The sequence below is a fragment of the Oxyura jamaicensis genome, chromosome 23 (assembly GCF_011077185.1).
Source record: "Oxyura jamaicensis isolate SHBP4307 breed ruddy duck chromosome 23, BPBGC_Ojam_1.0, whole genome shotgun sequence".
Classification (NCBI taxonomy): Eukaryota; Metazoa; Chordata; class Aves; order Anseriformes; family Anatidae; genus Oxyura; species Oxyura jamaicensis.
This window is the reverse complement of record NC_048915.1, coordinates 6,813,111-6,839,508: the sequence shown is the minus strand read 5'-3', so window position 1 is coordinate 6,839,508 and position 26,398 is coordinate 6,813,111. Positions and strand designations below refer to the sequence as shown.

Below are 26,398 nucleotides of genomic sequence, written 5' to 3'. Positions count from 1 at the left end.
AAAGATGAAGCAGAAATGTTCCAATTACCTCTGAGAAATTTGGCTGTATGGGGGTTGTACTATGGAGTTAAATGGTCTGTGCGTTCACTCATCACATCCTGGCTCCGTTGTAAAGCATGCTTCAGAGAAGGAAATTGCTGGCAGCGTCAGGAGAGGAAGAGCTGCTGCCGGTGAGCGGGGTGATGCCGGGCGCCTGCCCATGGAGATGCAGCTCTGCTGCCTGCCTGCCAGCCCAGCGGTGATTTTGGAAGGCTGATTTCAGGATGTTTTGTCGCAGGGACCTGTGCTGCAGAGGGATTTGCATAAATCCACACCACGCTTTCTCCGCAAGGGAAAAAGGTTCAGTTGTCTCATGGTTTTGAAGCAAAATGAGATGCAAGAGGGACCTGCAAGAGCTCTACGGGGCAGTGCTGCGGGGAGGCTCAGGGAGATGTCGCAGCCCCTGGCTCCATGAACCTGGGTGGCAGAATAAAACCTGTGGTGTTCCCATGCCATGATGTGGGGTGTCAGGATCTGCTGCATAGCAGACATGGTGTGAGTTAGCAAGGGACAGCTAAAAACAGCTGAGGAGCAGAGGGGAGAGGAATGCAGCCAATCAGGGTGACAGGGTGGGGGCCAAAAAGGGGCAAGGACAAAGTGATCCTCTATTGCAATCTTACTGCGGGCAGTCTAGGGACCCTGTGGTCTGCAGCTTGCCCACAGCCATGGCAGTGATGCCCCACGTTTGCTGTGCCTTTTGTCCTCAGAGATGTGATTTTGTCTGGAAAGCCCTTGGAGAAGAGATAATAAATTATGACAGGGTCTATTGCTTTTCTGCTCAAATTCATACCAGGACTTGGGCTATGTTGTGCCAGGATTATATGGTTTCAGATCTTTATCTTGGCAGAAAGGGTTTCTTGGGGGGATGCATGAAACTTGCCTTTGAGATATTTCTGTAATTAAAACCAGGATTGTTGCTTAAGTGCTCCTCTGGGGTGATAGTTTGGGGTATTATTAGGGCATTTTTTTTTTTTTCCCCTGCTTGTCCTAAGCTAGATATAAATAAACAAATGTTTCTCAGTCTGTCTGGGAACTATTTAAAAAATAAAATAAAATAAATCAAACCAACAAGATCATTTAAATAAATGACCCCTTTCTGGACAGTCATTGGTTGATTGTAAATTGCTATTATTTTTTATAATTTAAAGTGCAGTGCTTAAACTAGGGTGATTTCCCACTTCTTGAGACCTGCCCCCTTCCCTGGAGAGGAAAAGGAGGAAATCCTGAGTGACAGTTTCTTGCTTCCGTTATTAACTTTTGCTCTGGATACGCTGCAGTTTGAGAGATGAGCCCTCACAGAAGCCCAGCAGCTGCTCCCTGCGCTGGCCCCTGGCACAGGGGTGGTGCTGTCCTGGCCCTGGGCGTGCCAGGCAGTCACTGGAGAGCTCTCTGGCCTCTGTTCCTGTTCTGCCACGTAGATCCTGCCCCACTGGAGGCTCCTACCTGGAGGAGCAGAAGGGGCTTTGAACAGGGCATGAGATCTTCAGAGTGTCATGAAACAAAGCACACTTGTGAAATCTTCAGGAAAATGCAGTGTGTCCTAATGTTTTAGTTCTCCTGCTGTTTTCTTTATTGTCCCTTAAAGCTGTCATCATGGGGCATTTGCATGGAGGGTGCCTCCTGCATGGAGACTGGCCTGCTCCATCCCACCCTTCCATGGCCTGTTTGCTCTTTGAATGGAGAAAAATGAAAAGCCAATGCTTGGCTGGGACAAGGGGCTGGGATGATGGCAGGGCCTTGGTGCCATCACTGCACACCCTGACCAGCGATGCACCTCCAATTCCTGCCCCATCCACCAGGTCCCTTCAATTTGCCCCAGTGTCCCGTTCACTAGGGGCCAGGCAGGAGGTCAGGGCTGGGACCAAGGCTGAATCCGCACAGCTCAGGTGTGAGACTCTGAGTTCAGGCAGGAGTCCTTGCAAATCAGTACTTGCTGTGAAGCAGGGTTTCTCTGTTTGTATTCCCATTGCTAATGTGTTTTGATCCCAGCGGGTGAGTTTGAACCCTTTAGTATCTGCTGAGACCGTCCAGGGCATTGTTTTCTTGCAGAGGCAGTTTGGGACTGCTGTTGATACATGCATTGCAAGCAATTATGTTAAACTACCTCCTCCTCTAATTTCTTATAGGTACTGCTATCCAGTTAACCCCTTCTGGGCGGAGACAAGGTGTAGGGGGAGTGAGGGTTCGGCTCCGGGTGGGCAAAAATCACTCGGGGAGAAAAGCAGATGGGCTCTGGGTTTTGGCAGACCACGCTGTGCTAGCCTCTGGCCCCACTTGCCCTTCGGCTGGGTATGGAGCTGTCCTGGGGCTCCCTGGCTACCAGGGGCTCATGGAACCTTCCTCAGCAAGAGCAAAGTTTGCTCGGCTGCATCCAAAGCAGTGGATTCGCATTGCCTGGTCCTTTGGTGCTATAGCTTGAGGCTGTAATCCTAGCCTTGAAAGAAGTATTAATAGAGCAACCAAATTTATATGGGCTCCAGTAAATTCACTCCTCTAATTATTTTATTTGGTGTATATGGTAAATTCCACCTCTACTTCTATAATCATCCAGTATATAACACCTTCAAAATCGTTTTACTTAAAAATGACCAATATTTTCTAAGCAAAGCAGTACTGGGAGTCAGAACAGGGAAATTATTTTTGCTTGCATTGTACAAAGAATCTGTTGAAATTGGTTGCAACACCTCCTGCTTTTGAATGCTTTGGAAAACCCCAGGGCACGATTCTCAGCTGAGTAGGAGAGCACACCTGATCCTGGTCTGGCTTTGAAAACAAAAAAAAAAAATCAGAATTGTGGACAAGACATTGATATTGTATTCAGAAGAGATCAAACTGGAGCAAACGAATCCTCTGGTGGATGGGGCACATCTGGAGAATGAAGTATAATTGAAGGCTACTTCCAGAAGGATGTCGGTGGTGTTTTGGTCTTGTATGCAGGGGCAAGTTATGCCAGGTGTTGTACAAATAAACAGCAAAAGAAATTTCTGCTGAATCCAATGGGTGAACCAAGCAGAGCTGTGCAAAGGGATGAGATGTGAGATGGGACAGCATGCAGGTGCCAGGACTCCCCCCCCCCCCCAAAAAAAAAAAACTAAAAAAAAAACTGAGTATTTGTGACAAGGATGTTGGCAAGCTTTGCTTCTTCACAAGGGGTGTCCCAGCAATTTGTCCTGTATCTTATTTTACCTGTGAATCTAATAACCTGGTGAGTAGTGGGTGACATGGGAGCATGACATGTATGTGGAAGCTGTTGGTGAGAATTTGTTGAACTGCAGCTAGGACTGCATCTTGCAGGTTTATTGATGCATTGCAGCCCCACTCCCCTTGGGCAGGATTTGCAAACTCAGGACAGTGCAAAGGGTCGCAGACTGAAAGAGAGAAAAAAGTCAATGCTAAAAGGCAAGTTTCGTTTCAGGGAAGACAACAGCTAAAGGACCAGAACTATCAAACAAAACCACAAGATCACATCAGATATCAAGGCAGGACACATCTCGTTTCTCCCTCCTGAAAGAGCTTATCAGTGCAACCAATCACTTTAATGATGTGGTGGAAGGAGGAAGAAGATTTGACTCAGAATGAGATGAAATTTAGTTCCTAAGACCCTGCTCCTCTGCTGCCAGAGACCAGTCACCTGTTCTGCAATCAGCCAGATATAAATCATATCCTGCAGCGGAAGGTGCTTAGACATGATTTTGCATTATTTTATCTTACTCTTTCCAGTGAATCTATGTGCTGTAGTAGGAGAGGGGAGGGAGGAGCAGCAAAGCAGCAAGCAGAGAGTGGCCCCAGTGCCTCCAAGCCGTTGCACCAAGGATGTCGGCAGTGGGAAGGTGCCCAGCAGCTGAGAGCTGCACTTCCTTGCTGGGGTTGCTGTTGCTCTCCCAGCTGCATGCCTCCCAAAAGCATGTGCGGAGTGGGCAGCTCAGCGGCACAGAGAGGTGAGCCTGTGCATGATCCTACTGCTTTGGCTCTGGAGAAACAGCGTTGTGCAGAGGACTAGGGGTGCCATGCCGGCAGCATTGCTCTGGGGCTCTCACGGCATTGCGTTGTGAGTGCTGGTAAAGCTCGGCAGGAGCTGTAATTATCTGACATACCAGCTGGTCTCTGGAGATGGAGCTCAGAGCTCAGTCCTGGGATTGGGGGATATTCTAATACCAGGGCTTTACTCCAGCTCTGTCCTAGGGTAAAGGGGAAACCCAACGCTCAGCATCCTCAATCTTGGGAAAGTTTGGATCTGATGTGGGTTGTGCTGCATTACCAAGAGCACAGGACTGTCTGGCAAAAGCTCCTATATCTAGTTGTCTGCTGTATGGCCCCACAACATCAGGTGCATCTCGTGTTTGTTAGCTGTAACACAGCATATTCCTTACACAGGTTTGAACCCAGTCCTCCCTGTCCAGGGCAGAGTATCCTAACCCGGGTTGCCCAAAGGAATTTGATGTGCTTGCCCTAATGGAACAGGTTATTAGATGGGAAAAACCAGCTATACTGGTACCATGCAGGTCCTATTTCAAGTTGTTAGATAGCAGGCATTAACTCACTGCCTGCTGTAAATTGGCATTAATCCACTGATCTACCTAGTGGCAGCTAATATATATATGCACTTGTAAATCTGATCTCAGACTAGACTGAGGCAATACCAGCTGGATGTGCTTGAGATCTGTCTACTTCCTCCCAAGTGCTCAGCCTTGAAATCTTTGAATCAGGTTTTTTGCCTAATTCCATGAGAACTGGATCACAGCCCATAATAGAATTTTGCCTTTCTGGAAATGGGAGGAAATGCAGCAAAGCCAGTGAGGCTGTTGGGTTTTGCACTCTCTTATGAAAGCTGCTGTATTTCCTACAGATGTGCACTGATCTGCTAGTTTGTGACACGTGTGAAATTTTTCAGATCTTCAGTCAAAACCTTTAAAAACCTCCTAATTGACTCTGCAGTCTCAGAGCCAGATTTTCAGGGGTATTTAAGGATGGAAAAATACAGGAAAGCACTTGCAGGTTTTTTCAGCGAGGCACAAGCAGGCTAAATGCTTAAACCTAATGAATTTTCCCAGTTTGTTGTTGAGACTCCCAACAACTTTACTTGTGCTTTGAAGTGCTTTAAATGTCCTTCAAATCTAGAAAGACTCATTCTTCCTGCTGAAACCCTGGGGTTGGGGAGCCCATGTTTTTCAGGGTCTGTACTGAAGCTGCATCAAAATTTGGATGTGAAGTTCCTTTCAATTTGAATGTGGGCCACAGCTCTCACATTGCAGGAGCTGTTGGAACTGCTACCCAAGATTTCTGTTTAAATATCTGAGTTAATGCCCTGCTTTGTTTTCCTTCCAGAGGGATGAGTTTTTGGGTCTGCTGGTGTAATAAAAGGCCAGAAGTACAGTACAATTTGTCAGAAGCTGCCTGCTTGCACAGTCTCCCACCACAGGGTGGACAGGGAGAGAGGCAGAGGCAAGCAAAGTCAAGGGACTAACCCACAAGTGAGAGGAGATTAAGGGCTTGCAAACCAGCTAATCAATACCAGCCTGCATATAATGAACATCTCTCCCACTGCTGTAGCTTCAGACAGTAAAAACCTACTGTAAATGCAACATATCTCTGTGATTCCTGCCAGCTGGCCAGGAGCCAGTGTTATTTCCTTCTAAAAGAGGGATATTTATTTTCATCCTTTTAGAGGCAGCCAATTCATCTCAGACCACCACCAGCTAAAAAAGCTTTATAAATTAGCAGCCTTTTAAAAATTCTCTCCCCCACCCCCTTAAATATTATTTTCCTTTCGTTGTTCAAGTCAGTGTAAATCCTCTGCCAGAACATGCGAGCTGAGGCTCATTGCGACACACTCGCCTTTCTCTCAAAGCTGGAGAAAGACAGTAGCGGTAGTGTCTCACGAAAGCCAGAGGAAACCAAAGCAAAGACTTGCCGTGACCGATTCTCTTTCCAAATGGCGTAAGCAGCCTAACTTCAAACATGTGAATAATGAGTTATCTGTGCTTGACTTTGTTCAGCAGCAGAAGAGACAGTTCCTTTTAACACTTTCTTCCTTTCCTCCTGCTCCCTCCTGTGAACTTCTTTGCTTTCAGAAGTGGGCTGAAGTAGTGCTGGCACTTGCCGCCCACTGCTGCTCTCTGGAGCTCAGCAGAGCTCTCCATCCTCTGCAGAGACGTCGTGCTGGAGTCCTTTCCAGCTGCCGGTGCCTTGGGCAGCCCGGCTCCACTGCCCTGCCCTCCCTCACTGGCCATGGGGCTCCACCACGTGCTTCTTGGACAGGAATTTCCCAAGGTGCTTGAGCTGGAGGTGGGGTTCCCGGGAAGACCTGAGGGTCATCCTGCATTGTTGGTGTGCAAAGATGAAACCACCCGACCATCTGTTGTAAGTGACAGGCCTGATGTTCCTGTAACACAGGCCTTCCACATGTGGCTTGTTTCTGGAGAACAGGCTGGGACTTGATAGTCTAGCCGAGGCTCAGACCAGGAAAAAATTCAACGCACTGTAGAGGATTGGAGTGTCTCTCTGAAGTACCTATTTTGAGGGCTACAAGAGAGATTTGAAAGGTGTTTTGTGCATTGAGATCGAGTTTTATCCACTGGTGATTGCTTTCTTCTGGTCTGTTCTCATGGACGTGTAGTAACTAAGCCATTAGGCTGTGCACGGTATGGCTGCACAGCTGATCCGGGTGTACTTCTCAGCTGGGTTGCTAGGGTTTGAGCAGCACCATGGGAGAAGGATGGTGGGAGCTGGCAGCTGTGACAAGCCCTGCTTTTAAGGGGAACATGTAGGAGGTCCTGTGGCTGCTGATGGCTCATCTCAGGCTGCTGTGGCATAATCAGAACAGAGGCACTGTGCCCCGGCCCACACTACTGTCTCCTGGTTCTTGTCTCCTCCTCTGTGGAGCTCGGGAAATGATCTGCAAAAGTCTGTGTTAATAAACACACACATACACACACATACAGCCCTGAGCTGAAATCCTCTGCATTTCCTTCGCTCCATCTTGCCGCCAGTGCTTCGCAGCAAGATGCCTAGGGAGGGCCAAGCCACTTCCCACCATCTGCTCTCCCTTCCTTCAGTAAAATGGGGTTATGGCAGGGGACGGGGACGAACGTGACACCCGAATCCCGACTTGCCAAGGGCAGAGAGCAGGCTGTGCCAGCTCCCTGCCTCTCCTTGCCGTGACCCCATCTGTGCCTACTTGCAGATAAACCAGGGGCCAGGACCCGAAGCACCCCAGGGGGCTTTTCAAGTCGCCCCAGCATCTGTACTGGGCCAAATCAAATTTGCAAGCTCTTGGAATCTGGTATCATTGAAGTCATAAAGTTTCTGGAGCCCCTTTACACCTTTGGTCAACATTATATTCTGTACCTAAGAAATCTGGGGAAATAAGCTGCTCTTGCTGAGCACTGTAGCCCCATCCTGGCTTCCATTTCAGAAGCCATATCAGGTTGCACACTCCTAGAAGGATGAGCAGAGTCTGTCTGGGTTTTGAAAAGTTTTAATGCACTAAGCCGGTCTTTAAATCATAGCTTTGAGGACCTGAGCTTCATTGCAGCAAGAAACACCCAAAACTTCCAGTATGTATCTTATTATTAGGTCTAAAGTGTAAAGCACTCACTGTCTCCTCCAGCTGGGAAGTGTTCAGTGGGACTGTTTGTTTGCTATGATGATACAGGTTGTGTTCTTATCCCAGGAGCTGAGGTGATCTGTCAAAATTTACATCTTGCCATACTGAATATCAGAGTTGACTGACTTGGAAACTTGACCTAACTTCAAAACCCACGTTCCATTGACAAGAAGTGTCCAAGGTCAGCAACCATCGAGTTATAACCATAAGGCTGTTGTTTCCATGAACACTGACCTGTGCGAGTTGGTGCTAGTGCAGCTGGCTGTGTGGCCACGGAGGGCAGGAAGCTGCGCGACGGAGCAAGGTGGTTGCACTGGGGCAAACACAATGCAAAGTCTCCAACAGCAGGTTTTGTACCCAAAAATTCACTGTTCAGGGTGATGAAGACTTCTCAGACAGATTTTTGGGGCTGAGGTCTGGAGCTGTTTGAAGTCGATTGAAAATCCACCCACCAACTTTGTGAGTCTTTGAGTCAGTCCTTGGGTTAAGCTAGAAACCACCTTCCTTTTCTCTAAGGTACGAGCTATTGTTCATTTGACGGTGCTGGTTTCCTCTGCATGACAGCTGTGGGTAGATGGGGAAGGGCCTTTAATGAAGCAAACCACTGCAGAAATGAAAAAGCTCAGGTTGTTCTGATGAAAGAAACCCATTAATAGCAATTCTCTCTTGCGTGACAAAGTCTGACATCCTAGTCATCCCAGTGACAAGCGGCAGGAAGTCCTGGGGAGACAGCCTGTACCAAACACGGTTGGTAGTCTGCGGAGCTGGTGGTATTTAACTCGTTTGTTTCCTCATTTCATATAGCTCAGTGCTGCCCAGCCCCAGCTCCGTTGATGGAGTTATGACGCTGCCAGTGCAAACTAGAGACGGCCTAGGAGAGCCAGGAGGCGTCCTGGCCCCACTCCTCCTCTGCTCTGGGTTTCACTCCTCAATGAGACCCAGTCTTTGTTTTGACTTACATTTGCATCAAGTTTTCTACTTTCTTTTAGTCGGAACAGTCCTAGGTTTGGGGGTGGGGCTTGCTGATAGTTGCTGGGTCTGCCCACAGACCTTCCCCTTTTAAGGGATGTTAGTACAGCACTGGTATTTACTTGAGGCTTAAAAGCCTGTGGGGCTGCGCCTGTGTTCAGGCAGCACAGGGACTGGAGCAACCACAGCACAGCAGAGTGCAGCCACATGAAGCCCTTGGTTAGGTTGCATAGCTGAGTAATCTTTAAAAGCATTATCAACATAGACATCACTTGATTTATTTTTCAATATTTTCTCTGTCACATGCTATACACACTACTGCAGGATTGGGTTTCAATTGAGATAGAAGCAGGGACATTTCCATTAAATTTCTGTACAACTTGGTCTTTGCAGTCCTTTTAGCTTCTCAGCTAAGCCCTACCTGAGAAAACTGTTAAAGGAAAAACTTAAACCTATTTTTTTTTCTTGTGTTTTCAAACATATATTGAAATAATAAAATGTGGGCCAAAACAAGACACCTCGCTGCACACGCTTTCCCCCTTGGGGAAAAAGCAAACACCATGTGAGTTGCTGCTTGTGTGTCTCTGAAGGCCCTCAGATAAGACAGAGATGCCTGAGGTCTAGGGGCTCACAAAGATTAGAAGAGATCTTTTATGGTGTTGATTTGAGGTTTCCTTGGTTTACTTCACACAGCAGGGAAAATACCATAGGGTTTTGCTTTCTGCTGGAGTCCTTTCGTAGCAAGTTCTGCTCTCTGGCATCGGCACGTCCTTGTTGGGGCTGGAATTTTGCTTGGGAGCAGCCTGGGGACGGTGGAGCTCAGGGCTGGTGCAGCCTCACAGGGTGCTGGGGTGCAGTGGAGTGGCCATCCCGCCGTCACAGCCGTGCCCTCCCAGCTGAGCCACCCAGTACCTCCATGAGCAGCCTGGGAGTGTGGCCCCAGCACAAGAGTCAAGCAGAGGCAAGATCAGAAGATACCAGATGCCAGGTTTAAGGAGGGGAAGTCTGGGGATTTTCTGCGACTTTGCTGTAAACTGACACCGAGCTCACGCTAAGCAGATGTGAGGGTGGAGGTTTGGGGGGGCATGCAAGCAAGAGGCGGCTGTGTTTTGTGCCTCTTGAGTGCAACACCATTGCTGTTCTTTCTAAAAGCCAGAGAGATCTCAGCTGGGTGGATGCCGGGCCATAGAGCTGGTTCTGGTAAGGTGCAGCTCTCAGGAGAGCCTCCCATTTCCTTCCCAGCCCCTCTCTGGCCTCTCTGCCAGCCTGCACACCTCTGGTGCCCTGAGCTCTGTGCTTGACTATGCCAGGATCAGATGTTTGCCACTTTGCAGAGGTCCTTTTGTGACTGGCACAAAGAGCCAGGGGCACTGCGTGGCTGCCTGGCTGCGGCAGGTGAGGATTGAGGGAAACCCAAGGGCTGAACCCAGCACTGGTTCAGAACGTAAAGCTGAGGCAGCTCCGGCCTCGCTGGAAGCCCTCCAGCTTTACACAGGTGTAACTGAGACTGGAATCCGGCCCAGAGAGAGTGAAGCCGTTCAGTGATGATTAATATAGTAAAATGCGAAAGTTATGTATCAAGTGTATTTCATGTGCCTCTTGCCTCAGGCCAATTAGCATAAATTTAATAATTATTGCCCTGTTCCAGCAGCTGCTACCTAAGAAGCTGGGAGTGTTTTACAAATGCTCATTAGTTGCTGCCCTGCCTCAGGGAGGTAGGTGAATAGTCTCCCCATTTTACGGGCTTAGGAGAAGAGGAGCAGATAAGCAAAGTGACACGTCTGAGGTATAGTGCTGTTCCCAGCCCCTGCAGCCCCCTTGGCTCTGGCCATGTAGGCTGAACAGAGCCGGACAGGAGTTTGAAGAAAAACAAGAGTTCTCCCAGATGCCCTGAGCAAATGCTGTAGAAAGTACTTAAAATGCAGCGTTTCCCTTCCTGGCTCCCCAGCCACAGCTGTGCCAGGAGAGAGGCCTTCTCCCACCTCACGTGTGTCCCCCCTCTCTCGTTGGGAGCAGGCAAGGGGGGCGCAGGCTGGTGGCTCAGGAATGGCCCACAGAGCCTGTCTTCAGGCCCGCACTGCATATCAGCCCGGCCAGGCTGCCGTGAAGACCGGGGCTGCTGTGCTGACACTGTGCTTAACAGGACACTTCAGCCAAAGGGGAGCTGATCAGACACCAGCCTCTCTTATCATGTTCCAGGGCATAGGCAAAAGCTGGAAGACCAAACCAAACCCTTTGCTGACCGCTACGGGGAGCTGGAACGGCTGCGCCAGTCCATGAGAGTCACCCCGACGACACCCAGCCCTCGTGGATCTCTCAGCACCCCAAGCCACTTCGGGTCACAGGCCCAGACTCCAATACAAGGTACCAGCCGCGCACCAGCCTGGCGTCGTGCAGCCGGGACAGCCGCAGGGCTCAGGGATTGAGCCGGGGAGGGTGGGACGGGATCTTGACACTAGAAGCTTTCTTGCACCCGCTGAGTAAGCAGACGTCTGCTGAATTGTAAACCCAGGTGATTTCACTGAGCACACCGTTAGGTATGAGGTTTGAGGTAAAACCGATGAGTTTCACTAGGAATGCAAGGGAGAGCTAGGCATGCTTTGAATTCGGTAGCTTCTTTGATACGAAGGCACCCGCGCAGACAGTTAAGCATCAGCAAGAGAAGGGTGTATTATACTTTACATGGTAATCCAAGTGGTTTCTTATCTTGTTGCATTGTGTTTATGCCAAGTCTGGTGATCCATCACCTAACTCCAGCATAATTCCCCACATGTATGCACACCTGCATGGACGCACGCGTGTGTGCACATGGGCTTTGCTCTTCCCATATTTGCAATCAGCATAGCTGAGCCCTTGGGCACTCCCCATGAGTCTGAATTGTTGCTTGTTGCTAGGACAGTGGTAGGAACTGCCACTTGTCCTTCGGAGAGTTACCTATGAGAGGTCAGTCTGCTAATCCCCTGCATTTGAATTTCATCCCAAAATAGGCATTACATTTCAAAATATCAAGCTGCCTTGCAATTCCCACCTTGCTGCACTTCTCAACAATGCCAGACACTACTGTGATGTATTAGGAGAGTCTCTTCTCCCATCTGCATATTGCCCGTGATCCTTTTCCATGCATTTTTAGTCTTGGTGTTGTTTTCCTTTGAAAATAAGCAGAAGTACTAATAGAGACTTAACAGATATTAATTAACCAGTCTGTATTTTGAGTTTTGGTGTGCCTCTTGGAAGGTTTTGGGTTGTAAAGTTTCAAAAGCTTTTATGCTGCGTTTTCAGAAGTGACGTAGATGTTTGGAAACCTCAGTGTCATTGGCAAAGGAGGGTGTCTCAGGCACAAAAACATGTTTGAAAATGTTACCAAACTGTAAAAGCTACCACACTCCTCCCAACCCAAAATTACACAGAAAGTTTAATTTATTTCTCATTGAAATGCAAATCTTTATGCTTGGAATTTTCATTGATATTAGCACATTTTATGAGAAGAACATGGGCATTTTGTGTAGGATCATCATTTGATTTTTTTTTTTATTTTTTATTTTATAAGGAGAGAGAGAGTTTTATAGACTCAACTCATTGGCTGTACAATAAAAAGTCTTGGAAGGGGGGAATGCATATTTTAAGTTAGCACAGTCCCCTTTAGTGCCAGAAACCCAAAGAGTGTCATTTGGAGAAAAGAGTCAGGTGATGACACAAATTCAAAAAGAAAAATGAAACTGGCCACAAGTTTGTGGCCAAATTGTTTGGCACACAGGTTTGTGTGTCAAATTCCCGAATGTCAAGTGACAGCAGGAGTGGAGACACACAAAATTAGCCATCTAAAATCATTCCTGCAGAGTAAATCCAAAGTACCAGGGATGCTGCAAAATGCAGTTTGTGCACGCTCTGCTCTTGGCTCTGTTGCTTCCAAGTTGGAGGAACTGTCTTAAAATTACTGTGGGTTCTTACCAGCATAACTGGGAGCAGAGTCAATTTAGTAACTTTAATCTCAACTTTGTCCTTTTGACACAATGCTAACTATAATAATAATAATAATAAAACTTTCTCTCTCTCTCACACACAGCTTATTCACAAAGATCGTAATTTTTACCCAAGCAAGTGGAGCCTAACCCATGCCAAGAATAACACAAGAGTTAACGTGTAATTCTCACGACTTGTTACATTCTTAGGTAACACACATGAGAAGCAAAAGCATAACGAGATACTGGTTAGGAGGGACAAATGGGGCAGGCTGGAGTTCACTCATCCCCACTGCCCCTCACCTGGATTCTTCAAGCCTTAACGTCCTCAGTGTCCTTGCACCCCCACGCCGGGGGGGGCGGCAGCTGTCCCTCCGTCAACGAACTTGCTGGTGTTGGTTGGCCTCCCAGTTCTGCTGACCCAGCAGTTTGCATGAGTGCTTCCTAATCCACTTCTAGCAAAACCTGGCCAGTGAGCTGGGATGCCCAGAAACAGCCTCAGCCACCGAGGGAGGAATCAGGCACCACAACTCCTTGAGCTCAGCACCTGGAGTTTGTTCTTTGGAGCAGAAAGGAACATAGCAGATAGGATTCCTCTTTCAGAGGAATTAGGATTCTTTGGAGATTCATTTGCTCTGGATGTGTCCGATCTTTCCTCCCCAGGAGCGAAGGCCGTGCGGTCACAGTGGAGATCACAGCAAGGACAGTGGTGTAAATGGAAGAGGAATCCGGCCCTCAGCCATTTGCAGGAATTTCAGTAAAGCAGCCCCTGGAGGTTATAAATAGCCCCCATGTAAAATGATCATCCTGAGGTTAAATGGTCTCAAACCAAAAACCTCATGGTAAGAGAAAACCAATCGTTTCTGAAGGGTATGCCAGGAAGCACAGGAGAAGAGTGTGCTTAGTGCTCCAGCCGAGCGGGTCAGATTCTGCTCTCGCACTGGTTTCCCACTGCCCAGTGTGAGTTTACCGGAGTGGCTCTAATCTTACCTTACCCCTTGCAGATGAGCAGAGAATCAATATCTTCCCATGCCTGTCTGCAAATGCAACAGACATTTTCAGCCTTGCACATGGCAGATTTGATAGCCATTTTAGCTGCTCTGGGGAGAGAACGTGAGTGACCAGCGTCAGCTGTGGTGAGAATGGGCAGGTGGGACAGGCATACCCACACCCAGCATCAGCTGGCACTCTTTCCTGGCTGCAGCAGAGCAGAGCCATTTGCCTCCATTGAGGATTTGGCCCAATACTCCTCCAGTGAGGTCTGGAAAATCTGAGGTTTTGAAATCCCGGCTCTCCCGTCTCTGCAGCGAGACACCAAGCTGTCATTAGGATGGCTTGAAATGGTTCCTTATTATGGGGCACACGATGTGAGAGCCTTGCATGCTTACTTCATTGTGAGTTTTGTCTTCTAGTTTAAAAAAATCAAGGAGCTCTCAAAAGTGAAGCAAGATGTTAAAGAAACTTGCTTATGCATGCCTTTGGCTGCTTCTCAGGGCCCCCTTGCTCTGGGGAAGTGGGACGGTGACAGACACACGTCCTCCTGGGGAGAGCTGAGATGCTCCCAGCAGCCCCCTATTCTCTGTGTGATGCCTCGTCCTTGCCCATGTTTCAGCAGTTGGTTCATGCGGAACTGTTTTATTCCCATTGCAACAGAGGAGGACCGCCCACACAGCCAGCTCCTGTGTTCTAGTTTTGTGGTGGAAACATCTTCAATCATTCAAAAGCAATTGTGTGCATTGTCCAGCAACATGTAGAGGCCTTGTGTACATGAGGACAATTGCAAAGTGATTTTAAATTTGATCTACTCAGTAACAGCAAGCTGTTTTGATTAATGCACTTAACATCTCCTTGCACACTCTTCATATTGCTCCAGTGAAACCAAATTCCCTTGACTTCACAGGGAGAACAGTAAATGCTGGATCCTTTTGCTGACTCCATCCTGCCTCTCCCAGCCTTAGTGTCTGCTAAACTGTTTTGGAGACATTGTGCTGGTGAAGAGCTTTCAGATCTCCTGATCTTGAAACAGCTCAGCTTTAACCAGTTTCATTTGCAATCCATTACTTAAAGCCAGTGCAACATTTTTAACTTAGGCCAGTCATCAGCAGAATGCTTCACCATATGCATTTAAAGTAAAATCTCTCTCTCATTTTCTTTTTAAATATACATTTTAGAAGTATTATATTACTTTTAAGAAGCCTCTTGGCATAGGCAGCAAGTGCCCTATTGTTTCCGAAATGCAACGTGGCTGCTCTGAGGTTAAGTCCTGAATTATGGGCCCAGCAAATACCCTGAATTGCTGCTTCCTAATCCCTGTCCAGATCGACTTATGGTTTCTTTAAAATATCCGTTTCTTAATGGATAAAAACATTCTACCATGGGCAGAGGCTAAATTGTTTCCAAAGGAAGCTAGGCAAGCATTAGTGGGAAGAAAACATATTGTGGGATTCAGCTTCAGCCTCAAAGGAAGGAACATGCTTAAGATGGGTTTCCTGCCTCCTCCCAGGCTCTGAATGCTTCTGTGTCTGTCTTCAAACTGCTTTTCTCCTCCTCTCAATTGCATTTGCCCACTGTGCAATGGATGTCCCTTAAATGAATTTGTCAGGTAATGGTCAAAGATGAAACACAGGCCAGCGCCAGTCAGGAGCTGAGGTGCTGCAGTTTGAAATAGAAGGCAGGTGCGCAGCAAGACTGGCTGGCCTTGCCATGGGCTCTGGGGCAGCTGCCCTGCCTTCAGCAGGGGTTCAGGCTGCGCCACGACCCGAGGGAGCTGCACTGGGACCCACAGGAGCTGCACTGTGACCCGCAGGGGCAGCACCAGGCTGGGCTGCCATGCGGGAGTGGTGGAGCAGGGCAGGCACCCGGACGCCTCTGCCCCCACTGCTGCCGAGCTGCAGTGGGTTTCCCATGGCAGGCCGGCCTGGCCCAAACCTGCTCAGCAGGCAAGGTGGTCTAGCTGCAGGCTGGGTTGTAAATTCAGCTACTTCCTTTTATGTAGTCAGGGCTTGTTAATTTTTTTTTAATACCCTTTGAATACAGGTAAAGAGCAAAGCACGGGCAGACTAGAGGGAATGCCTGCAGTCAAGGTAGCGCTCCCCAACCAGCCCACCCACCCACCCACGCAGTTAGCACCGTTAGCTCACTCCTCGTCTGTGCGGGACTGAGCAGCAGGGACTGAGGCTGATGCAGCACATGCCAGGCAGGGGCACAGGGCAGAGCTGGGCTTGGGGATGGTGAGGAGAAGTGAGGGGCCTGGCGGGAGGGGAAGCTGGAAGAGCGTGGCTTGTTTAGTCTAGCAAAAGGCAGGCTGGGAGTGGAGCTGATTGCTCTGTGTAAATACATCCAGGGCATAAACATCACGGAGGGAGAAGAGCTAATGTAAGCTATGAAGGACAGTGCTGGCACGGGAGATGAAGAAGTCCATGCTGGATGTTAGAAGCAGGGTCCTCCCCAGAAGGGCAGGAAGGGTGCAAGGAATGTCTGGGACAGGGTAAAAGCATGGACCTTGAAGACTTGGCAGAGGGGGCTGCAATGCAGTGTGGGGGTCAATGAGCTAGGAGCACCTGGGGCATCCCTGCCTCCAGCCCTGTTCTCCTGCAAAGGCCGGGGGCTGTTGCCCAGCGTATTTGGGTCTCGATTGAAACTGCCAGGGGAGGACCGAGGAGAGCATTGTTGGCTGGTTTGTGATGCTCCTGTGGTAGGTTTGGGGGCTGGGTCTGCCTGCACAGCAGAACACTGTATTTGAAGAGAATGAGAAAACTGAGTAGCAAACGTGCTTGGCAATCTTGAGGTGGTGCTTGGCGATGCTGCGATAAGCGACATGTGTTGTTGTGTTTTGGTTTGGTTTTTTTTTCAGGCTCTGCAGAGGAAGTACTAGCACCCAGTTTGTGAGCCGGTTATATCAGATACAGAACAATTGCTCCATGGGTGTGTAACAACGGATGCTGTTCACACCCTCATTTTTTTTCAACACCTCCCCCCTCCCCCAAAATAATTTTTTCATGGGGCAGGAGGAAGGGGCCGTTTCTTTTTTAGTTATCTCTGACTGTGAAACAAATGAACTTGTTCACATATGTGACAGAGGCGTGAGAGCGTGCCTGCGTGCGTGGGTGGGGAGGAGAGCAGCGCCTTTTCTAGAGATGAGCTGGGTCTTCAGAGATTGAATGCATCTTGTGCACCTTCCCTTACAGAGCAGATTCTCTTCGTCTTTGGCCACCTGCCTGTTCATGCTCCCAGATGGAGCTAGTATGATCAGGGGAAGGAAGCAGAGAGGAACGGAGGTCAGAAAAATGCCGAAAACAACTTAAGAGGTCCAAACATCACAGAAACTAGTAGAGAAAGAATAGCAGGTGTATACAGAGAGAGAATTTCTGTCCCCGCTCCGTCTTGCATATGCATGCATATTATATACATAAGCATAAAGTATCATTAGTGTTTACATTGTTGTCAGTCATCATGGCATAAGACAGGAAAGGAGGTTTCTTTCCCCCTGGGCTAGATTTTTCATGACAATTTTGCAAGGCACTTATATGTATAAAAATAAAACGGTGATATATGGCCAGGCTGCAGATATTTATATATTCTATATACATAGAGAGTTCTGTACTATCGAGTTCCTTTTAAATTTCCTTTATTCTCTCTGTGTTCCACATGCTATATGTATTTGTATGTGTTGTATTGTATACGCACAAGCTTAGGTTTATTACTGATTCATTGAATAAGCCACTGCATGTTCTCCACATCTCTAAAACAGGGATCAGAGAGTAGTATCTTGGGTGATGTGGAATTGCTCAGGTTCCATGCATCACTGTACATCCCCAGCTAATCTGATAATCTTCTCATACAGCTGTACATTGGGCCTCAGTGATGTGCTCTGTGCATGTGCCCTGGGTGAGCTCGTCATTTACTTGTTCCTCAGAGCTCTTTCCATGATGTGACACTGAAGAAGTCCTGATGTAGCTTTTCTTGCCCTTTTCTCTCTCCAGACAGAACAGACGTTTTCTAGGTTATGAGGCAGTGGTCCGCTAGGCTGTATGCACTTCGGTGCCACTGGTCTTTAAAACCACTTACAGGGCGCATTGCCTTGGCTCCACGAGGGCTTCTAGGGGACTCTGAGCAGACCCCCCAGTCCTGACCCAGCATGGGCACAGGAACCTGTTTCAGTCCATCCAAGAGAGCTCTCAAACCCAGCACGGTCTTAAGGGGGGAGGCTGAACACATCCAGACAACACTTCGTGGTCTCCAAGCCAGCCTCCCCACCTCCACGCTCACTGCCAGCCCATGCCACCCTGCTCAGCTCTGCCACGAACTTGCCAAGCTCTGCTCCCATCACCCAGGCGCTCAGATGCAGCTCTTTGCCTTTTTCTCCTTGCCAGTCAGCCAAGAAAAGGCCTGTATCACCTCTGAGATGAAAATAAAGCTGCTGTGTCACTTGAGCACAGTTGTTTTATCTGGAAAGAGGCTGAGCAGCTATGAAAGTCTATTTCTATCGGACAAGTGGGTGCACAAGGGGGTGTGGGGGTCCTCAAAAAGTGCAAATTGCAGCTGCACAATTAAGTACTGGGGTGTGTCCCAGCCTCAGGGTCCCCTGGGCAGCACGGCCCTAACAAGGAGACAGTGGCATTACTAATCAGGGCTCTGACCTTTACATGGCTTTTATTTAATACACATTCCACACTTCCCCAAACTCCTATCCAAAACATTGACATTTCCGCTGATAGATTGGGTCAGATTTTGGAGTAGTTGGGGGGGGGGGCTCAGTTCACTCTTACAATGGTTAAATTCTTACAGCTAAATGGGCTTATTCAGTTAGTGCAGCAGCTGGTGTGATTTCGAGAAGAAAATAAACATTTCCTTCAAATATTTTGATTGGCAACTTGACAACCGAAATACTCAAGCTCAGATTGCCAGGGTCCAAAAAAGCAAATGGGGGTTGGATGGTGAACAAGCAAGGCAAACCGTAGTAAATCCTCCGAGGCAGTGCTACCACGCAGATTGTGCTTGCGAAGCACTCGGCTCTGCGTGCATTGGGAAGGAGGCAGCAAGATGTGATTTTCAAGTGCGCTGCCGGCTGTGACTTCAATGGGAGCGCAGGGCCCAAAGGTGCAACTTCACCCGCTCCTGTTCCCTGGGCGTTTGCTTGGTGCCTCACTTGCTCCAAATTGCCGCTTGGTAGTGGGATGAGCATAACAGAGGGCTGCTTTGTTGCCGAGTTAGGTGGTTGCAGAGGGGATTAAGCGCAATGTTTTGCCTGGGCCTCGCCGGGGCTGTTTCGGAGCCCCCCGCTGTCCTTCCGCAGTGCGACCCTCCTCGGACCCGGGACAGGAGGCCCAGAGCCCCCGGACGGGGCGGCAGGGGCGCGGCTGTGGCCCGCACGGAGCCGAGCGGAGCAGAGCTCCCCGCCGCCAGGGTCCCAGGGACGCAGCTCAGCACCCGCCGCGCCGGTCCCCACCGGCGGCTCCCCCACCGAGCCCGGCGCGGCCGCGGCTCCCTCTGGTGGCGCCTCCCGCCGCGGTCCCGGGGCCGCTGCCCCCTGCTGGAGGCGGGACGGCCCCGGCCGGGCTCCCTCGGGACGGGCCGGGAGCATCCCCGCGTGCTCCTGGCGGTGCAGGAACGCCGGAGCCGCCGGCACAGGGCTGGAGGCTGGTTACCGCTGCCTGACTTCAACAGGGAAGGCCAACGCCCCCCCGACGATATGGGAACAGAATAGACAAGTGTGGTTTGTTTTTTTTTTTGTTTGTTTGTTTGTTTTACCCTCGGCTTGGTGGGGTAAAACCGGAGCTGTGTTCAGGAAGAGCCTTCAAGCCCAAAACCAAGATATAGGTGAAAGTGAGCCAGCCGCGGCTTCCCAGAGCCTGGACCCTGGGGGCTACCCGAGCAGCCTCCCTGGCCTTGGCTTTGCGCCACAGGGACATTGATCTTGCTGGCAGAGGTGTGCGCGGCACAGGGATCTGCTCCCTGCATGTGCATCCCCACTCACACTTGCCGTGCAGAGCACAGCCCGGCGATGCTGCGTGGGTGCCTCACATCTGCAGCACGTGGGGCTGGGGCAAGGCAAGCTGCCAAGGAGCTGAGTCCAAAGCCTGGCACCCGCAGAGCTCACCCGCTGACTGCTGCTGTGCTCAGGCCATAGCTGGAGAGTTTCTAGACCTGTTGGTTTCGCTGTGCTTTGCTCTCCATGCATGCAGCCTGCAGTTAACACTCTCACAAGCTTGTGTCTAAATTAGTAGCAAATACCAATTGCCAAATGTTGCACATTCAGTCCAATAAAATGTAGCCTTTAAAAGACTCTTTGAGAGTGTTATAGAGGAAAAGGGAAATGTGCCCTGAGCACTTGTGTTTTATTTCAATTTACATTTTTCTGGACTATTATATAAGGGCACATTAAAGCTAACAGAGGAGCACAGTCTGATGACTGGACATTGTCAACTGCTCTGGGAAAGGTGCTGAGCAGCACCCTGGGTTTTTGGGGTGCGGGGAATTTGGAGCCTGCTGTCTGTGTGTGTGTAGCAAAACAGTCTTGCCCTTTTCCTGCAGTGACCAGGCTGCATGCTTGTAAGGAGGTATTCAGAAGATGGTCTTTTCTGGCCCTTTCCCAAGTTCAGCTGGGATTTTTGTCCCAGCTCTGCTCAAATTGCTTCTTCCATCATCACTCTTCACACCTCACCTCACAGCACCCGACAGCAGTGCTGGTGCTGCTTTTGCAGTAGCATGGCTTTGGGATGGGGCAGAGTGTCCTGCTGGCAAGCTGAGATGTGAAATAAGCTGCGAGCTTTTTCCACAGTGTAGCTCTTTTTCAGCCAGTCCAAGCATGCTACCCCTCCACAGAGCACACAGGATGGATGGAGTCTGCACACGGGTGTGTGCAGAGCAGTGTGGTTCATGACAGCTTTGAGCTGCTCCTCTCTTATCTCACACCAAAGCCGCAGCCACCTTCACAAACCAGGTGCTCCCCTGCCTTTCTCCTCCATGGAGCCTGCGTGGGAAGGCAGGCGCTGCTGATCACCCGCAAATGGCTGGAGGGGAGGGTGGTGCCTCTCCTTCACTGCTTCCCTGCAGGACTCACCTGGACCAGAAAGGGGCTTCAGGTCAGATCCCCTCCCTGTCTGCTCCTCCAGAGCATGCCCTTGCCACTACTTAGCTAGAAGGGATTAGCTCAGGTATTTTTTTCCTGGGGAAATGCTGCAGGGACTGGGACACCAGCCCTGAGAATTTAAAAATGCTTTGGCATAATAAATATATATATATTATACACATCCCTATGCATACACAGCTAATATGCAATCATATATCTGTGTGTGTCTGTGTATATACACACACATATATAAAAATAACAAGCACTTCTATCATATTCATCTCACACATTTTCTTGTTCTGAGTTGATTCAAAACCCAGCCTATGTGACAGAAAACCAACAACTAATAGTCTTTCTGGCTAGGTTTGCTCTTTAGAGATAGGCAAGCTTTTATGTGTTAGCTCTAAATATTCTCATGTGCTGCAGACTCTGGCACAGCAGAATTTTCCCCCTACTTTGGAGGAGTGTGTCTCATCCTGCAGAGCATGAGGAAAAGGTGGGCCTGCAGAAAAGTCACTGAGGCCAGATGACATCTTGTTACCAACACAGAAAGCTGCAACATCCCTGCCTTTAACAAGGGAAAATGGTAGTCTTAGCAGTAAAGAGAAAGCCACCTCCAGTCAGCCAAGAGCTCTGAGCACAGTGAGTCAGCCAAGAACTTTGGACTGGAACTGTTATTTCTAGAGATTTTTGTTTTATGGGTGATGTTAAAAGGCTGAGAAAGGCACAGTAGTAGCATTTATAGCCATGCCCTCCTTCATAACCAGCGCCAGAGCTTAATGTGAGCTGCTGAGGTCCAGAGGATAGGGGTTTTGCATCTCTTCTGGGAGAGCACAGCTCATTTATCTTTGCTTCCCACAGAGGATAGAACCCAACAGCACCAGGCAGAGATCCTGTCCAGATACAAGCTGGCTGCAACCCACTTGACATTTATACCCCTAAGGAAAAGTACAGGGGCTCCATCAGCTGCGGGAGCTGGGTAACATCCCCACCACACTGACCCAAGTCTCCCTTCCCCCAGGAGAGGAAAGCCTGAATTTCTCACTCTCTTTATCCTCTTGGAAGGAGAAAAATACAGAGAGAAAAGCAAGCAGAGGGGTATTGTGGCTCCTAGCTTGGGAGTTTTCAGCTGTGTGTTTATCAGCTCCATCCCCTGATGCTATCAGCACAAACAGGCCACCCACAGGAAGGCTTAGCAGCCTGGTCTGGACTCCAGCTTTTCCTCTCTGTCTCCATGTGTGCGTGTATATACACCACCGACTATCTCAGGGACCAGCCGTCTGGGGCCTGCATCCATTTATTTACTACACAGCTGATGTAATGGCTAAACATTTTTTTCTGTGTTTATGGGGTGTTTTTTTTTAATCTGCCAGAGATGAATAGACCCCTAGAGAAGTCAGCTTAATTGTGTCCCTTCTTGGATAGGAAGCAACAAATTTTAGAACAGGAAATGGGAACAAATTAAACAAAATGGTTTTAGGATTTTTGTATTTAAGTTTCCCAGCTCTCTTCCCCGGCAGATCTTAGAAATGTTTGTCCCTCTGACTTTAATTCCTTGGGCAGGGGATGACCCAGGCCACAGGACAAACTCTACAAGCCACCAGGATAGTGCTCTAACCATGTGCTTTATTCTTCCAACCCTGCAGGCACATCAGATCTGAGCCCCTTCTCAGACCCCCGGCAGTTTGACCGTTCCTTCCCGACGCTGCCAGCTCTCACCGAGACCAGGTTCTCCGACCCGCGGATGCATTACCCTGGTGCCATGTCCGCTGCCTTCCCCTACACTGCAACGCCCTCTGCGACAGGCATTGGGGGCATCAGCATGACCAGCATGCCCACCACCACGCGCTTCCACCACACCTACCTACCGCCCCCCTACCCTGGCTCCACGCAGAACCAAAGCGGACCCTTCCAGGCCAACCCCTCTCCCTACCATTTGTACTATGGCACATCTTCAGGCTCATACCAGTTCTCCATGGTGGCAGGTGGTGAGCGCTCACCCACCCGCATGCTCTCTTCTTGTACAAGTGCTTCAGCAGGGAACAACTTAATGAATCCCAACCTGGGCAATCAGAATGATGGGGTCGATGCAGACGGGAGCCACAGTAACTCACCGACTACCATGACAACTACAGGAAGGATGGATGAGTCGGTCTGGAGACCCTACTAGGAGGAACACAGCTGGGCACCCACCACTTTAACTTAATTGGCCACCTTTACGTTACTCCTTTTGGTAGTGAATGCAGCAAAATGAGACCTAGGGAAAAGCTAAACCAAAGTCTCCCTAACCAAAAGCAAACCAGGATCCTCTACATGGAAGCAGGGCAAACGTCAAGCGAAGATGAACCAGGACCTATGTTACATTTCAAGATAAGCATCCACAAGGCTTGAATTTGTCGCTTGATGTGGTTCCTTTCATTTGTTTTTAATATGTGGATTGTACATAGGAAAGAAAAAAGATGTGTGGAATCAGATATTTGTTTATTGCAGAACACTTCTCAGTCATCTCACTCTCATCCTCATCCCCACACAAAGCATTCAAAAGTTAAGAAAACCTTGTCCTTCTGCAAAATGTTTCAGAGAAGATAAAGGACCAGGAAAACATCCAAACCATCTCTCTGCCAATGCAGAAAGGCTGAACTGAAAAAAAAAAAAAAAAAAAAAAGAAGAAGAAAAAAACCTTTGTCTCTCTCAGTCCCTCCCGACCAGTTTAAGGCTCCTGACTACCAAAGATCCGTGGGACGACGCCAGAGCCACATGCCGCACGTGAGAGTCTGGTTTACAGCACAACCATGGGTTCTCAGGAATGCACAGAAGCTGTGCATTCCTTGTGGGTCAGACGGCATCAGCCATGTGAACAAGAGCTGTGATGTGATTATTATTATTCTTTGTTGACGACAGAGGTTGTATTGTTCATTTTTGTCATTGTCGTCATTTTTAAAACAGTAACGTGGCTGATCCTGTGCCTGACAGACCCTCGCCTTTCCTGTATGTTTACATATGAGATGTACTTTTTATGAGATGTGTTTTGTTTTGTTTGCTCTTTTGTCCTGACCTCACCATTCAATTCTTTGCCCCTCTTTAGCAAATCTCAGTGTCTGAAGCAAAGGCAGAGTTCAGGACAATCCAAGGTGTGTGAGATGCACTTCCAAGCAAGCATGTTACCTGCAGAATGACTCAGAAACCTTTGGCATGACCCTGCCACCGGTCTCTGGGTCTTCCTTTCATTCTCTCTGAGTGGCTACACATACAGCTGGTGGCAAAAGCATATTTCTGTTGTGATTCTTTCCTGTGTTTTCACCCAAAGTGGATTGACAAATGGTGACTTTTTCTTATTTAGAAACAACTTAAACTTGTCAGTTCATGCTGAAAGCTCCAACTGAGATTTGGAGAAAGAAGCAGTTTCTACGCAGTCCCCTTGGTGGTGGGAAGATTGTGAATCAATGTTACCTGTCATTTTCCAAGCACTTACCCTCCTTTCCATTCTCTCAAGTGACCCAGAGCACTGATATCTTGCTGTAGATGAATAAGCTGAAGAGCAGGCCCTTAAAGCTACCACTGGCACACTGTTAGCTAGTTGGATTGTGTGGCATCTTGTGGAACCAGGTCCCTCAGGCGCCATGCAGACACGGCCTCATAGCTGGTACCAACGAGGCTGTGACCTGAATGAGACTGCACCAGCTGGCAGCAGGCAGCTGGAGAGGTGGTGGGGCTTCCCCACGCCAACTTAGTGGCCTGGGCCCAACGCACACCGCAGGGTTAAGCCACCTTCCACCAGCCGGCCATGCTTTCTGCTGGTGTGCAAATTGGGGCTGGGTTCTGGACTCCACGTGCCACAGGGCTGGGATCCCAGGGAGTGTGGCGGGGTGAGCCCACAGCTGCAGTGCCGCTGCATCCCACTGCCCTGCAGCAAGGGGATAGGACAGCCCCCAGACTCCACCGCTACCAGCAGCCTGCACCAAGTCTTATTTTTTCCATGTGTAGGAAAATTTAAACCCTCCAGCTCACATCCCAGTCCCTTCTGTCTATTTTATGCCATTATACCTATCACCAAATCTCAGTTGTATCTTGTCAGCAGTCAGTTGAGATACAGTATATTGTAATATTGTAATTGCATTACCATGTAAAGACTGGAGCAAGACATCCTTGCTTAGTTGGAAAGCTGCGATGACCACTCGTGAGTTAAACAAGCAACAAGAGGAATAACTCTTCTAAACAGAAAATTTTAAAAGCCATATCCCATCAAAACTGCAACATTTACTTCCTTAGCAACAGGGAGTACCTCTCTGGTGCTTGCCAGCTGTAGAAACTGGACCGCAGCAGCAGCCTGTGTTTTGATGCATTTATGTTTATCATCCAACCACGCCACTGATTGAAAGCACAAAGAAAACAAGGCATTCGTAGTACTAGGTTAATTTAAGACTGTTCATAATGATTTTTTTTTTAATGGCAACAATGTTATTTTATGACATATTGTCATATGAAGGTGTAAATATATGCACCTTTATTGTATGCAAATGGTCACAAGGCAGGCCAATGTTTTTTGCTTTGCACTATAATTTGCTTTTTTTAAAAAATGCACAATTGCTTGTACAGTAAAACCCCTTTGTCTGGCTCAAAGAATATTTAACTATAAAATCTAATTTTTGGTCTTATTTGTTATAATAATATAATTCTTAAATGTGTTGAAGGATCCAATTCTTAATAATGCTTCTAATACTTGTATGTGCAGGGTAAAATGACAACAACCAACTAAGGAGTTGAGAACAGAGACATTTGAAGATAAAGAAAGCTAAAGTTGTTGTTTTTTTTTAATGGTGTATTACAATGGACATTAAAAAAAAATGCTAGTGATACCAAATAATGTGGTTATTTGTGTAATATACCAGCCCTACTTGAAGGTAATGCCCTACATTTAACATATAGCCCATCTTTTTAACCTGTAGCACTTGTCACTGGGGTGGGGGGTTGTGGGGAGGGAGGGAGAGGATGGGGAGGGTCTGCTCCTGTTGAAGTCGTTTGAAGAAGCTCTGGCTGGCGACATCTCTGCCATGCCAGTGTCCATGAGAGCAGTCGGGCTCCTTTTTGTCAGCCGGGCTTGTGAACGGGTGGGACTGAGTTGGTACGAAGCCACAGCACAGTGGTCAGTTCTGCTTTTCTATTATTGGTGTCGATGTTCTTATCCAATGTACATGATTATATTGTCAGGCCTTCGTGTAATTTTAATGACTTTCCATGTGGAATAATAAACATACGGTTACAAGTCCCCCGGTGCCTTCTGCTTGCTCACTCCTTGCCCACAGCTCCGCAGGTCCCAGGTGCTGCATTCCACTGGGACAGACCTGGTCCCTGGCCCAGTGCCCCAGGGCTGCTGCTTGGGCTGGTGGCCATGGCCACAGTTTGGCCAGAGCGGGTGCAGTGAGCGGCCCTGGGCTCCTCAGAACTCAGGCACATGCCCACAGGCTCTGGCCAGCTTTCGACTCTCCTGAAATCCATAAAAAAGACTCCTACAGCCTTCTGCTAGACCAGCCTGGGCGAGCTTGGCAGGCATTTAGTTCCCAGCAAAGCTTAAATATCTCCCAGGATCTGGTTTTGTCACCAGACTAAGGACTTCAGCCCCTTGTCCCTATTTCCCATGGGCCTGGGCCACTGTCCTGTGCCCCTTCCCATCTGTCATTGCCAGCATGTGAAAGCTCCGGCACAAAGCCCACAGAGGACCCAGCTCCCACACAGTCCAAGCCCCAACCGCTTGGC

At 48.8% G+C, this 26,398-nt stretch overlaps 1 protein-coding gene across 2 annotated transcripts in view; it reads left to right on the top strand.

The window, feature by feature from the left end:
- The window catches only part of RUNX3 (RUNX family transcription factor 3), a 60,028-nt gene extending 34,118 nt beyond the window's left edge, over positions 1-25,910 (top strand). Inside the window, exons 5-6 of one of the 2 annotated variants that reach the window (XM_035345368.1) lie at positions 10,814-10,978; positions 22,291-25,910. In XM_035345368.1, the coding sequence (XP_035201259.1) occupies positions 10,814-10,978; positions 22,291-22,814 (689 nt within the window). In that variant the 3' untranslated portion in view covers positions 22,815-25,910. The remainder of the gene's footprint in view (positions 1-10,813; positions 10,979-22,290) is intronic. The other variant, XM_035345369.1, reaches the window with a different exon arrangement.
- Positions 25,911-26,398: the final 488 nt, after the last annotated feature.